Genomic DNA, 14710 nt, shown 5'->3' on the forward strand with positions numbered 1-14710 from the left:
AGATTTCGATATAACGGGCTCTGCTCACCTTTATATAGAGCGCTCCGATCAGATTTCCTGAGGCAAGATGAATGGCTGGGGAAGTCACTCTTCCGTCTGATTTTTTAGCCGTGATCAGTCTCGTCCTCTCACACTAACTTATAATAGATCGAATTCAAGAACAACCATCCTCTGCTACCAATTCTGTTAGTGTTCAAATACTGGAGAGTTGAGACCAAATCACGGACGCTGGACAGAGTGGATTTCAGTTGTAACAAAAGACAGTTTTAATGAGTCAGAGATATCTTGTCCCGCAGTTTTACGTGCACGGACCTAGTTCACATAACTCGGCAAGGAGCCAGGTGAAAAAGAGGCCTATACAATGGTTACATACATTTTTATACATAGAATAAAGTAGGTGGAGTCTTGTCGTTTCGGTCTTCTTGACTGGTCGGAGGGTTGGAGGCGGGCCTTGCTCTAGCCAGAGCGGGCCCCATTGGTGCACAGCAAAAGTTCTTTGCTCTTGGGACAGGCCAGTTAGAGGGAGATGAGATGTGTGTTTATATAAGGAAGAGGGGGTCAGTCTTATGGCTGGGTGTATGTGTTCTTACTACGGAATGTCTTTGTTTATATGAGCTATGTGTATGAATATTTATATAACACTGACTCATAAATGATCTATTGAAGGCCCGCGTCACGTCTATTTCTTTGTGCACAAGCACTGTTCATTACACACTGTTCACACCCTGAGATAACAATTAGCAGGTTTAAAGCTTGTTTCCTACAATTCAACACATTTGTAAAGCCAATTTCCTATAAATGTTGCCATGTCTAATGTGTAGTCGTGCTATTTGAGTGACTCGAACATTACAAAACCTATGGGCTAAAAAACGTTAGCTGACGTGCTAGTTGATTTGGACATTTTTTTTTGACCAGTTATAAATAGCGCTCTAGTGTCACGTTCACGTGCTAGTCGGCACTAGGAAACTGACATTTCTGACTTGCTAACTGGTTGTAGTTATACAAAAGCCGGGTTCAAAGAATAAGCAATTCGGAAATTTCAAAGTTTCCTAGTTCTGACGAGTACAGGTTTGGGAAATTATTTTCCATGGAGAGCCACATTAGAGTATATTCTTGCGATCGCGGGCCAGAATCATATTGCAGGATTATACATCTGTGTTGACAGATATATCTACTGTAAATAACGTCCATATATGCTACTTATTTTATTTTACTTTTCTAAACATGCACAGAAATTAACCACATCAATGTTCTCCTTTTGGTAGGTATTTTCATTATTAAATATGCAATGAACTACATGGAGGGAAAAGTACACGGACATAATTCTTGTTAACGGGTTTGCACAAAAACCCAAGAAAGACTAATGAAATATATACACAGCCTCAGTTTCACAGGTCATGAAATTGTCAACCATCACTTTTATCTCTATAAGGTTATCACTACCCACCCACCGCCTTGCATAATGAAGCAGACAGAAACACGTCCTTATCTGCATCTGTGGTGTCTGCATCCTCTGGCCATCTGTCCCGTGAATATATGCTAACACTGATTGGAAGACTGTGTGAAATGAAATGGCAGTTGTAATTGCTATGTTTTGATCAATTGATTCTGTTAAATGCCAAGGTGGTGGTTGCTTTTGATGAACGGTATGACATTTCTGTCATTCGAAGATGACCTATCCACTGCTCAGGCCTCACAGAACCGTTTGTAGCTGTCTTAAGAATGGCAGAGTGTGTGTGTGTGTGTGTGTTCCTGTGTGTGGTTTAAGTGAGTGTATTGAAGTGTGTATACACTATATAAATACTGTGTCATGGAAAACTACGATCACATTGCTCAACTAACGGTGTATTTTAAAAACAGTATTATGAGGATGCAGGTGATCTACAGATTACATATGTATTCTGTATATTAGAGAGAGGACAACCAGTGAGACAGAGGGGCCATCTCTCCCTATATGTGTGCCTAAATGTCTATCCATGCCACCACAGCCCCAGATCCATTGAAAGAAAAATGTTGGCTTCAGCATGTTACATTGATTCCAGCAGTACTTCATACCTATGTACACCCACAATTCTAGAACATACCAAATACAAACATAAAGGATATGTAGCCCCCCAGCCAAAGCCCCTACCTTAACCCCCTGACCCCATCCCAGCTGCCCACACTGAAAGGACTGAGGGAGTCACGTGAACCCGTGCCCCACGCGATAGTACATCCGTTACATAGGGACCGATTGTTTAAGGATTCTGCTTCCATCAACAGAAAAAACAGAGGGGATAACTTTTTGGAATTCAGCCCAATGGAGTTCTCTTTCATTCTCCTATCTCCCCTCCTCGGCTTGCAACGTCTCTCCTTCTCTCTCTCTCTCTCTTTCCCTCTACCCTCTCTCCCTTTCTCCCCAGAAAGGTAGACGGTTAAGAGCGTACTTTTACTGAAGAAACAAGGTAAGGGACATCCTAAATCTATCTATATAATGTTACCTTGATAGAAATGTATAGTTGTGCCAAAGAATAAGTTACTCAACTTAATGGTGAACTGAAGTCTTAAAGGTAAGGGACAATGGTGAACTAGTGGTTGACTAAGCCTTGATCAAACGCAATTTATTAAGTGCTTGGCAAAAGAGCTGATGTTTAACGCTGCTAGTTGTAAACGTCTATTCCATGACAATGTTTGTTTATTATATTTGGAGCACATGTTCATATATGTTAACAGGTCTCATTTTAAGACTCAGCTACAGTTGAAGTCAGAAGTTTACATACACTTAGATTGGGAGTCATTAAAACTTGTTTTTCAACCACTCCACTATTTTTTTGTTAACAAACTATAGTTTTGGCAAGTCGGTTAGGACATCTACTTCGTGCATGACACAAGTAATTTTTCCAACTATTGTCTACAGACGGATTATTTCAGTTATATTTCACTGTATCACAATTCCAGTGTGTCAGAAGTTTACATACACTAAGTAGACTGAGCCTTTAAACAGCTTGGAAAATTGCAGAAAATGATGTAATGGCTTTAGAAGCTTCTGATAGGCTAATTGACATAATTTGAGTCAATTGGAGGTGTACCTGTGGATGTATTTCAAGGCCTACCTTCAAACTCAGTGCCTCTTTGCTTGACATTGTGGGAAAATCAAAAGAAATCAGCCAAGACCTCAGAAAAAATTTAATTGTAGACCTCCACAAGTCTGGTTCATCCTTGGGAGCAATTTCCAAACGCCTGAAGGTACCACGTTCAGCTGTACAAATCAAATCAAATCAAATCAAATGTATTTATATAGCCCTTCGTACATCAGCTGATATCTCAAAGTGCTGTACAGAAACGCAGCCTAAAACTCCAAACAGCAAGCAATGCAGGTGTAGAAGCACGGTGGCTAGGAAAAACTCCCTAGAAAGGCCAAAACCTAGGAAGAAACCTAGAGAGGAACCAGGCTATGTGGGGTGGCCAGTCCTCTTCTGGCTGTGCCGGGTGGAGATTATAACAAAACATGGTCAAGATGTTCAAATGTTCATAAATGACCAGCATGGTCGAATAATAATAAGGCAGAACAGTTGAAACTGGAGCAGCAGCACAGTCAGATGGACTGTACAAACAATAGTACGCAAGTATAAACACCATGGGACCACACACCGTCATACCGCTCAGGAAGGAGACACGTTCTGTCTCCAAGAGATGAACGTACTTTGGTGCGAAAAGAGCAAAGGACCTATTTTTTTTTTATTTCACCTTTATTTAACCAGGTAGGCTAGTTGAGAACAAGTTCTAATTTGCAACTGCGACCTGGCCAAGATAAAGCAAAGCAGTGTGACACAGACAACAACACAGAGTTACACATGGAGTAAACAATAAACAAGCCAATGACACAGTAGAAAAAAGAAAGTCTATATACAGTGTGTGCAAAAGGCATGAGGAGGTAGGCAATAAATAGGCCATAGGAGCGAATAATTACAATTTAGCAGATTAACACTGGAGTCATAAATGAGCAGATGATGATGTGCAAATAGAGATACTGGTGTGCAAAAGAGCAGAAAAGTAAGTAAAATAAAAACAGCATGGGGATGAGGTAGGTAGATTGGGTGGGCTATTTACAGATGGACTATGTACAGTTGCAGCGATCGGTTAGCTCCTCAGATAGTTGATGTTTAAAGTTGGTAAGGGAAATAAAAGTCTCCAACTTCAGCAATTTTTTTTTTTTTTTTGCAATTCGTTCCAGTCACTGGCAGCAGAGAACTGGAAGGAAAGGCGGCCAAATGAGGTGTTGGATTTGGGGATGACCAGTGAGATATACCTGCTGGAACGTGTGCTACGGGGGGGTGTTGTTATCGTGACCAGTGAACTGAGATAAGGCGGAGCTTTACCTAGCATAGACTTATAGATGACCTGGAGCCAGTGGGTCTGGCGACGAATATGTAGCGATGGCCAGCCGACTAGAGCATACAGGTCGCAGTGGTGGGTGGTATACGGTGATTTGGTAACAAAAAGGATGGCATTATGATAGACTGCATCCAGTTTGCTGAGTAGAGTGTTGGAAGCTATTTTGTAGATGACATCGCCGAAGTCGAGGATCGGTCGGATAGTCAGTTTTACGAGGGTAAGTTTGGCGGATTGAGTGAAGGAGGCTTTGTTGCAAAATAGAAAGCCGATTCTAGATTTGATTTTGGATTGGAGATGTTTAATATGAGTCTGGAAGGAGAGTTTACAGTCTAGCCAGACACCTAGGTATTTATAGTTGTCCACATATTCTAGGTCGGAACCGTCCAGGGTGGTGATGCTAGTCGGGCGGGCGGATGTGGGCAGCGAACGGTTGAAAAGCATGCATTTGGTTTTACTAGCGTTTAAGAGCAGTTGGAGGCCATGGAAGGAGTGTTGTATGGTATTTAAGCTCGTTTGGAGGTTAGTTAGTACAGTGTCCAAAAAAGGGCCAGAAGTATACAGAATGGTCTGTGTAGAGGTGGATCAGGGAATCACCCGCATCAAGGGCGACATCATTGATATATACAGAGAAAAGAGTTGGCCCGAGAATTGAACCCTGTGGTACCCCCATAGAGACGGCCAGAGGTCCGGACAACATGCCTTCCGATTTGTCACACTGAACTCTGTCTGCAAAGTAGTTGGTGAACCAGGCGAGGCAGTCATTAGAAAAACCAAGGATATTGAGTCTGTCGATACGAATACAGTGATTGACAGAGTCGAAAGCCTTGGCCAGGTCGATGAAGACGGCTGCACAGTACTGTCTTTTATCGATGGCGGTTATGATATCATTTAGTACCTTGAGCGTGGCTGAGGTGCATCCGTGACCGGCTCAGAAGCCGGATTGCACAGCGGAGAAAGTACGGTGGGATTCGAAATTGTCAGTGATCTGTTTATTAACTTGGCTTTCGAAGACTTTAGATATGCAGGGCAGGATGGATATAGGTCTGTAACAGTTTGGGTCTAGGTTGTCACCCCCTTTGAAGAGGGTGATGACTGGGCAGCTTTCCAATCTTTAGGGATCTCGGACGATACGAAAGAGAGGTTGAACAGGCTGGTAATAGGGGTTGCAACAATGGTGGCGGATAGTTTTAGAAAGAGAGGGTCCAGAATGTCTAGCCCAGCTGATTTGTACGGGTCCAGATTTTGCAGCTCTAGCAGAACATCTGCTGTCTGGATTTGAGTGAAGGAGAAGCTGGGCAGGCTTGGGCGAGTAGCTGCAGGGGAGGCGGAGCTGTTGCCCGGTTTTGGTGTAGCCAGGAGGAAGGCATGGCCAGCCGTTGAGAAATGCTTAGAGGTGCTCTTGTTCTCCATGGACTTTACAGTGTCCCAAAACTTTTTGGAGTTACAGCTACAAGATGCGAATTTCTGCTTGAAAAGCTAGCCTTTTCTTTCCTGACTGACTGCGTTTATTGGTTCCTGACTTCCCTGAACAGTTGCATATCGTGGGGACTATTCGATGCTATTGCAGTCCACCACAGGATGTTTTTGTGCTGGTCAAGGGCAGTCAGGTCTGGAGTGAACCAAGGGCTATATCTGTTCTTAGTTCTGCATTTTTTGAACGGGGCATGCTTATCTAAGATGGTGAGGAAATAACTTTTAAAGAATGACCACGCATCCTCTACTGACGGGATGAGGTCAATATCCTTTCAGGATACCCGGGCCAGGTCGATTAGAAAGGCCTGCTCACAGAAGTGTTTTAGGGAGCGTTTGACAGAGATGAGGGGTGGTCGTTTGACCGCGGACCCATAGCGGATACAGGCAATGAGGCAATGATCGCTGAGATCCTGATTGAAAACAGCGGAGGTGTATTTGGAGGGCAAGTCAGGATAATGTCTATGAGGGTGCCCATATTTACGAATTTAGGGATATACCCGGTGGGTTCCTTGATGATTTGTGTGAGGTTGAGGGCATCTAGATTGTTCGACTGCCGGGGTGTTAAGCATATCCCAGTTTAGGTCACCTAACAGAACGAACTCTGAAGTTAGATGGGGGGCAATCAATTCACAAATGGTGTCCAGGGCACAGCTGGGAGCGGAGGGGGGTCGATAGCAGGCGGCAACAGTGTGAGACTTATTTCTGGAGAGGTTCAAATTAGAAGTTCAAACTGTTTGCGTATAGACCTGGAAAGTATGTCAGAACTTTGCAGGCTATCTCTGCAGTAGATTGCAACTCCTCCCCCTTTGGCAGTTCTATCTTGACGGAAAATGTTGTAGCTGGCTATGGAAATCTCAGAATTGTTGGTGGCCTTCCTAAGCCAGGATTCAGACACGGCAAGGACATCAGGGTTGGCAGAGTGTACTAAAGCAGAGTAAAACAAACTTAGGGAGTAGGTTTCTGATGTTGACATGCATGAAACCAAGATGTAACTGACAAGTAACCTGTAAGTCTATGTTGTTTTTTGTTTGAATTGTTTACGTGTTCGCTATGCGGGGGAAATAAGACAAGCGGAACTACGTAGCTAATAACTGTTGTAACGGGGACAGTATTGTAGCAACACACCTTTGGAGGGAAGGCAATCCCGCGCTGTGTTAGCTAAGTTTTCATGTCATCAGGTGTAGTTCGTAAAAGTTTAAGCGTGTACATTATGATGGTAACGTTATAATAATTAAGGATGAAGTGTGAATTCATTCCAGGAATAATAAGTGTGAAGTTTGATTTCCTCCCTTCTGTAATAAGCAGCCAATGAGGTATTTTTGCTTTATTCATGTGTTTAATCTGATACTGTTATAGCTCCGGCTAAACTGTTTATGTATGTCAGCACTTCAGAGTTATACCAAGCTAATAAGTCACTCGTAAGATAAGAAGGTTGTAAGCGTGTGCTTAACTGTATTTTTCATTTACTTTATAGTTCTCACGGAAGGTGATAATTCTGACTAAAACTACAGAATAAAGCCGCCAGTTAAATTCAAGGAACGGTTGTGCTCATGGTTACTGAAGGGAGCTACACAAGGTTTTTTTGATCACAGAAGTCAACAAATGAGGGTGCCTGGGGACACGCAGGGCCTGGGTTTACCTCCACATCACCCGAGGAACAGAGGAGGAGTAGGATGAGGGTACGGCTAAAGGCTGGCAAAACTGGTCGCCTAGAGCGTTGGGGACAGAAAATAAAAGGAGCAGATTTCTGGGCGTGGTAGAATAGATTCAGGGCATAATGTGCAGACAGGAGTATGGTGGGGTGCGGGTACAGCGGGGGTAAGCCCAGGCACTGAGTGATGATAATAATCTCTGGATAAGCTGGTTATAATGGGTGAGGTCACCACATGTGTGGGAGGTGGGACAAAGCAGGTATCAGAGGTATAATGAGTGGAACTAGGGGCTCCATTGTAAACTAAAACAATGATAACTAGTATACAAGGCATATTGCCATATGAGAGAGACATACAGCGAGGCATAAAGTAATCACCGTTGTTGATTTTTGGTGAGCTAACTAAGACAACAACGGGTGAAACAACAACAGCTAATCAGCTAAAACAACAACATGTAAAATGGCGATGACTGGGCAGAGAAGGTCAGTTAACTATACACAGAGCCTGAGTTCGCGGCTGGGGCCGACAGATAAAAAAAATAATAATAATACAAAAATAAACCGAATGGAGTACCTTGTGAAGATGCTGGAGGAAACAGGTACAACAGTATCTATAGCCACAGTAAAACAAGGCCAATATCGACATAACCTGAAAGGCCGCTCAGCAAGGATGGAGCCACTGCTCCAAAACCGCCATAAAAAAACGCACATTGGGACAAAGATCGTACTTTTTGGAGAAATGTCCTCTGGTCTGATGAAACAGAAATTGAACTGTTTGGCCATAATGGCCATTGTTATGTTAGGAGGAAAAAGAGGGAGGATTGCAAGCCGAAGAACACCATCCCAACTTGAAGCACGGGGGTGGCAGCATCATGTTGTGTGTGGGGTGCTTTGCTGCAATAGGGACTGATGCACTTCACAAAATAGATGGCATCATGAGGAAGGAAAATGATGTAGATATATTGAAGCAACATCTCAAGACATCAGTCAGGGAGTTAAAGCTTGGTCGCAAATGGCTCTTCCAAATGGACAATGACCACAAGCATACTTCCAAAGTTGTGGCAAAATGGCTTAAGAACAACAAAGTCATGGTATTGGAGTGGCAATCACAAAACCCTGACCTCAATCCTATATAAAATTTGTGGGCAGAACTGAAAAACTGTGTGCGAGCAAGGAGGCCTACAAACCTGACTCAGTTACATCAGCTCTGTCAGGAGGAATGGGCCAAAATTCACCCAACTTATTGTGGGAAGCTTGTGGAAGGTACCAGAAACGTTTGAGCCAAGTTAAACAATTTAAAGGCAATGCTACCAAATACTAATTGAGTGTATGTACACTTCTGACCCACTGGGAATGTGATGAAAGGAATAAAAGCTGAAATAAATCATTCTCTCTACTACTATTCTGACATTTCACATTCTTAAAATAAAGTGGTGATCCTAACTGACCTAAGACATGGAATATTTACTAGGATTAAATGTCAGGTATTGTGAAAAACTAAGTTTAAATGTATTTGGCTAAGGTGTATGTAAACCTCCGACTTCAACTGTACATACAAAATGAAAATTGCTCAAATGAGGTAATATTCACTTAGCATGTCTTTAGTCTTCAAGCTTTGATTCTCGTCGTCAAGCTTTGATTCTAGTCGTCAAGCTTTGATTCTAGCTGTCAAGCTTTGGTTGTTTCTCATTTATTGTGTTTGCCATAGCATCATATAAATTAGTTATAATGAGTGAGCACAACTGATCCTGAATATCAGCTCTGTAATTTACAGTACCAGTCAAAAGTTTGGACACACCTATTCATTCAAGGGCTTTTCTTAGTTTTTTACTATTTTCTACATTGTAGAATAATAGTGAAGACATCAAAACTATGAAATAACACATATGGAATCATGTAGTAACCAAAAAAGTGTGAAACAAATAAAAATATATGTTATATTTGAGATTCTTCAAAGTAGCCACCCTTTGCCTTGATGACAGCTTTGGCTTTCTTTCAACTTGCGTCATGAGGTAGTCACCTGGAATGCATTTAAATTAACAGGTTGCTTTGTTAAAAGTTCATTTGTGGAATTTATTTCCTTCTTATCAGTTGTGTTGTGACAAGGTAGGGGTGGTACAGAGAAGATAGCCCTATTTGGTAAAATACCAAGTTCATATTATGGCAAGAACAGCTCAAATCAGCAAAGAAAAAATGACACTGATATAAAAATGACACTAAATAAATGCTTCACAGAGTTCAAGTAACAGACACATCTCAACATCAACTGTTCAGAGGAGAACAGGCCTTCATGGTCAAATTTCTGCAAAGAAACCATTCCTAAAGGACACCAATAAGAAGAAGAGACTTGCTTGGGCCAAGAAATACGAGCAATGGACATTAGACCAGTGGAAATCTGTCCTTTTGGTCTGATGAGTTCAAATCTGAAATCTTTGGTTCCAACCACCCTGTTACTTTATGAGACGAAGAGTAGGTGAACGGAGGATGTGTGGTTCCCACCGTGAAGCATGGAGGAGGAGGTGTGATGGTGTGGGGGTACTTTGCTGGTGACGCTGTCTGTGATTTATTTAGAATTCAAGGCACACTTAACCAGCATGGCTACCACAGCATTCTGCAGCGATACGCCATCCAATCTGGTTTGCGCTTAGTGGAAATATCATTTGTTTTCAACAGAACAATGACAAAACACACCTCCAATTGAGATGGTTTGGGATGAGTTGGACTGCAGAGTGAATGAAAAGCAGCCAACAAGTACTCAGCATATTTGGGAACTCCTTCAAGACTGTTGGATAAGCATTCCAGGTGAAGTTGGTTGAGAGAATGCCAAGCGTGTGCAAAGCTGTCATCAAGACAAGGGTAGCTACTTTGAAGAATCTAAAATATATTTTGATTTGTTTAACACTTTTTTGGTTACTACATGATTCCATATGTGTTATTTCATAGTTTTGATGTCTTCAACATTGTTCTACAATGTAGAAAATAGTAAAAATTAAGAAAATCCCTGCAATGAGTAGTTGTGCCCAAACTTTTGACTGGTACTGTATATGATTTGAGATCATTGATACGCGGCGATTTGTACTTTGTCATATGACATGCTATTCTATAAAATAATTTCTCCGTAATTAATATTACCTGATTGAGCTAATCATATAAATTTAATTAACTAGAGAGTCGGGCACCACAAAATAATATTTAAAGACCTCTTAAAGACCTAGTAATATTTTACATCAATAGCAGTCAATATTAATCGTCATCTTAATTCAGTCTCATCTGAAAGTGGTAAATTCTTTGTTATCTGCACGAACCCTGGCTCACAAGTTGAATCAGCTATGCAAAATTGGGTTTAATTATTTATTTACTAAATAACTAACTAATCACACAGAATTACACATACACATAATTAAATCATAACTTGATTACAAATGACGTCATAAAGGAAAACGTTTCTAGCGGGCGGAACAGATATGACAGCTTGTTACACAAAAGAAAAGGGGCTGGGTTTGGGTGAAAGAGCGGGAAGACTGAGGAACAATAGGAAGAAGCTGTGCTATTGTAAATACAGTATCTTATGCATTCTAAATTACCGCCCAATTGGAAAAGGAAAATGCAATAAATATTTACTCTGAGCTGCACTTCGGTAGGTTGGTGGTAGATGGGAGGCCGTGTTGCCCAACCGAGTCCTTTGAAGATAGTCTCTGGTTGTCAATTGGATACGTTGTAGTAACGTCGTTGGGTGATAGACGGGATACTCTGTCTGTTCCTTCCTAGCCCACGTTTGCATCTGCTGTTGCTAACTCAACGGCTAGGAGGTATCACTTCTGTAGTGAATAAGAGTTCAAAGTTCATACCATTCGCAACCAAAGCTCACGCTGATGTTAGCTTCGTTCTGTAGTTATTACCTGAACCATTCTGACATAGGACCGTCGTCCTCACGTCCTCGGAACATGAGGTTATATTGTCGTCAAGGGCTTATATAGGAAGGGAGAGGAGGGCGTGCTTGAAAAGTTTTATAGCCCATGTCCCTTCACAGGGGTGGGCCACTGATTGAGCAGAGCCCTATCTTATGAAAACCCAAATCTCACATTTTAGAAGCTAAAATCACATTTCATCCCATCATGAATAATTTCATATTCAAACATTTAAATTGAACAACAATTCCATGTGAATCCGATAACTCTGATGTGTAGACTTTCCACTGTTTAGTTTATGTCATCTTATCATTGATGAGAATGTCTGAGATGACAACCGAACTGACATCATATTCATTAAGTACCACTGCATATGTTCCATTTGTTGGATTACCAGAATATAGTTCATTTCCCCCCACCTTCTGATGTTCCCAGAATCTCTTTGTTATTCAAGGGTTTTGCAAATATAACCTCAGTAGGGTAGAGAGAGTAAAAAGGGGGGGAAGAGATATTTATGACTGTCAAAAACCTACCCCCCAGGCCAACGTCATGACAACAGCATGGAATAATGAGTGTGTGCTATAAAGATCATATCATACAGATACAGGTTTCTAACTCCCTCATCTCCTCCCCAGTATCAGTACAGGTGTGTCTAACTCCCTCATCTCCTCCCCAGTATCAGTACAGGTGTGTCTAACTCCCTCATCTCCTCCCCATTATCAGGAGCTATGAGGTGACCATTGCAAACTGAGTGTCCATCTGTCATATAATCCAGGTGTGTTTATCCCTCCTCTTCCCGTGCAGTATCAGGTACCACGCAGCAGCCACAGCAGCATCTCTCAGGATGCATAGCTTCATGGGCGGGGGCCTTTTCTGTGCCATGGTGGGGAACATCCTGCTGGTGGTCTCAATGGCAACAGACTACTGGATGCAGTACCGCCTGTCAGGCAGCTTCGCCCACCAGGGCCTCTGGAGGTACTGCATGTCGGGCAAATGTTACATGCAGACGGACAGCATCGGTGAGACCACACACCATCGAGGGGTCAGGGGATGGAAGGATATAGATTATATACAGAGGGATAGCAATGACCACCTGATTTAAATTAGATATGTTAACAGTCTGACTTGGTCTGATGGAAGGGAAGGTCTAAGTGCATCCATTCACTGGCAGAAACGTAATAAATGTTTGCTTTACTTCATGATAGAGACCTGTTGCTGAGAATGTCGGGCCAGTAATCAAAAGGTTGCTGGTTAAAATCCCTGAGCCACTAGGTGAAAAATCTGTTGATGTGCCTGTGAGCAAGGCACTTAAACCTAGTTGCTCTGGATAAGAGAGTGTGCTAAATGTTCAAATGTTGACTTGAACATGAGGAGAAATGTTACAAAAGGGCATGACACTACAATACCATTCATTTTCACTCTTGGCTGGAAGAAGGGATGCATTTGACAAAGACCTCTGTTATGTCACCCTGCACACCTCTTTCACTGTTGCCCTCTAGCGTACTGGAATGCCACCCGGGCCTTAATGATCCTGTCCGGGATGTCGTGCTTCGCGGGCATCATTGCGGGCATCCTCTCCTTTGCCCACTTCTCCGCCTTCGAGAGGTTCAACCGCTCCTTCGCTGCAGGGATCATGTTTTTCATCTCCAGTGAGTCTCATATCATATCACACACACACACACACACACACACACACACACACACACACACACACACACACACACACACACACACACACACACACACACACACACACACACACACACACACACACACTAGTTTTGTGCAGTATTTTCACCTCTTATATCCCCCTTCCTTCTCCCAGCTTTATTTGTTCTGCTGGCGATGGCCATCTACACGGGTGTGACAGTGAACTTCCTGGGCAAGCGCTTCGGTGACTGGCGTTTCTCTTGGTCTTACATATTGGGCTGGGTGGCACTGCTCATGACCTTCTTTGCAGGTAAGAACTGACACACAGGATCAATCACAGTACTCAACCAACCCAGTCCAAAAACAATCAACCCTCAAGTCTCCCAGTGTTAGCAGATCTGAAGAGACCAGATTGTTAAAAGCAATATGGTGATGGTTTTTCCATAGCCTTCCAATGGGTTAGGGGAGCCTGGCTGCATCATATTACTGACACCTGTCTGGATCCATCAGACCTGATTGAGGGGTAGTGGCTGAAGGGAGGGTATGTCTACAGCTGGATTCTGATGCAATGTCCATTGTCCATTAACCTGTACATGCTCTGTGTGTTCCAGGGATATTTTACATGTGTGCCTACAGAATGCATGAATGTAGGAGAGGGGGCAGCCCTACACGCTAGAGAGAAAGACACAGCAAGATACACAAACTGTTTTTAAAAAGAGGACCATTTTACACTGAATGAATGACCATGTTTATCCAGAGGCCAACATATGACAGAAAGCCTTTGCGACTGCATGGGCCTCCATTCCCTGATGTTTCCAATGGATTTCCTGGATAAATAAAGGTTTGATTAAAAAAAATATACAACAGAAAGGAACATTTACAAGAATGATAATGCATTTATTTATAAAGTCAATATGACTCATTTCATTATCTATGTGCAGTTAACAGGAGAATATGTTTCAAAATGGCTGACACGGCAAGGGTTATGATATCTCCGTAGTGCCTTTTTCAAAAGCATATATGCAAGATGACAACAGGCTTTTTGTATATGCAAATGTGTTGTAGTTTTGATAAGGAATATGGGCAGCAATGCTGACTTTACAATTTCTCATATTTTCAATAAAGTTCCTCTCTAAATGTTTTGTTGCCTCTAAGTTGATCCTTAATGCAAGGTCCACCTTTCAATGGCTAATTTAGGGGTTTTAGTTAAGGGTTGTTTTAGTGTGGATAGCCGTCTTATACGTGATGCACACAAAGTTATACCACAAGATGGCGGCATTAAACCAGTTTACATGAGCAGGGCTTTGCACATAGTGCTAGATGAGTTGCTTCTGTTGCCTGGGAAATCCCATAGCCAAAGCTACCGGATGATGGTGAAAGAGGACCACACCTTGCAACAGGTAAAGATTTGTCATACATTGTGGATATTATTTTCCTTGTCTGTATCTACCACAATGAATCATGTTTTTACTCTCCCAGAGGCACAGAGTTAAAGAGTGGACCCAAGGTGGCCCCAGACACAAGCTAAAACCTGAAACCTCCAGGACATATCAAGATGCTTTTTATAGTTGAGATTAAGTTTATAAATTGCTTGGCTGGGCTGATGAGACAGTGGATTGCGCAGTCAGACGGAAAATAGTAAATTGACATTTTA

General features: G+C 42.3%; 1 protein-coding gene across 1 annotated transcript; it reads left to right on the forward strand.

Annotated features, from left to right (window-relative positions):
- Positions 1 to 2246: 2246 nt before the first annotated feature.
- Positions 2247 to 14193, forward strand: LOC110496954 (lens fiber membrane intrinsic protein-like). The gene is made up of 5 exons (XM_021572953.2): positions 2247 to 2444; positions 12211 to 12425; positions 12906 to 13055; positions 13232 to 13366; positions 13668 to 14193. Exons 2-5 carry the CDS (start codon positions 12251 to 12253, stop codon positions 13730 to 13732), a joined length of 525 nt encoding a protein of 174 aa, XP_021428628.2. The 5' UTR covers positions 2247 to 2444; positions 12211 to 12250; the 3' UTR covers positions 13733 to 14193.
- Positions 14194 to 14710: the final 517 nt, after the last annotated feature.

The sequence above is a fragment of the Oncorhynchus mykiss genome, chromosome 18 (assembly GCF_013265735.2).
Source record: "Oncorhynchus mykiss isolate Arlee chromosome 18, USDA_OmykA_1.1, whole genome shotgun sequence".
In the NCBI taxonomy this organism is placed as follows: Eukaryota; Metazoa; Chordata; class Actinopteri; order Salmoniformes; family Salmonidae; genus Oncorhynchus; species Oncorhynchus mykiss.

Excerpts from the sequence above, each read along its gene's own strand:
- LOC110496954 (XM_021572953.2), top strand. The coding sequence starts at position 12,251 with ATGCATAGCTTCATGGGCGGGGGCCTTTTCTGTGCCATGGTGGGGAAC. Across the intron at positions 12,426-12,905 it reads CATGCAGACGGACAGCATCG|CGTACTGGAATGCCACCCGG; the intron begins GTGAGACCACAC and ends GTTGCCCTCTAG. Across the intron at positions 13,056-13,231 it reads GATCATGTTTTTCATCTCCA|CTTTATTTGTTCTGCTGGCG; the intron begins GTGAGTCTCATA and ends TCCTTCTCCCAG.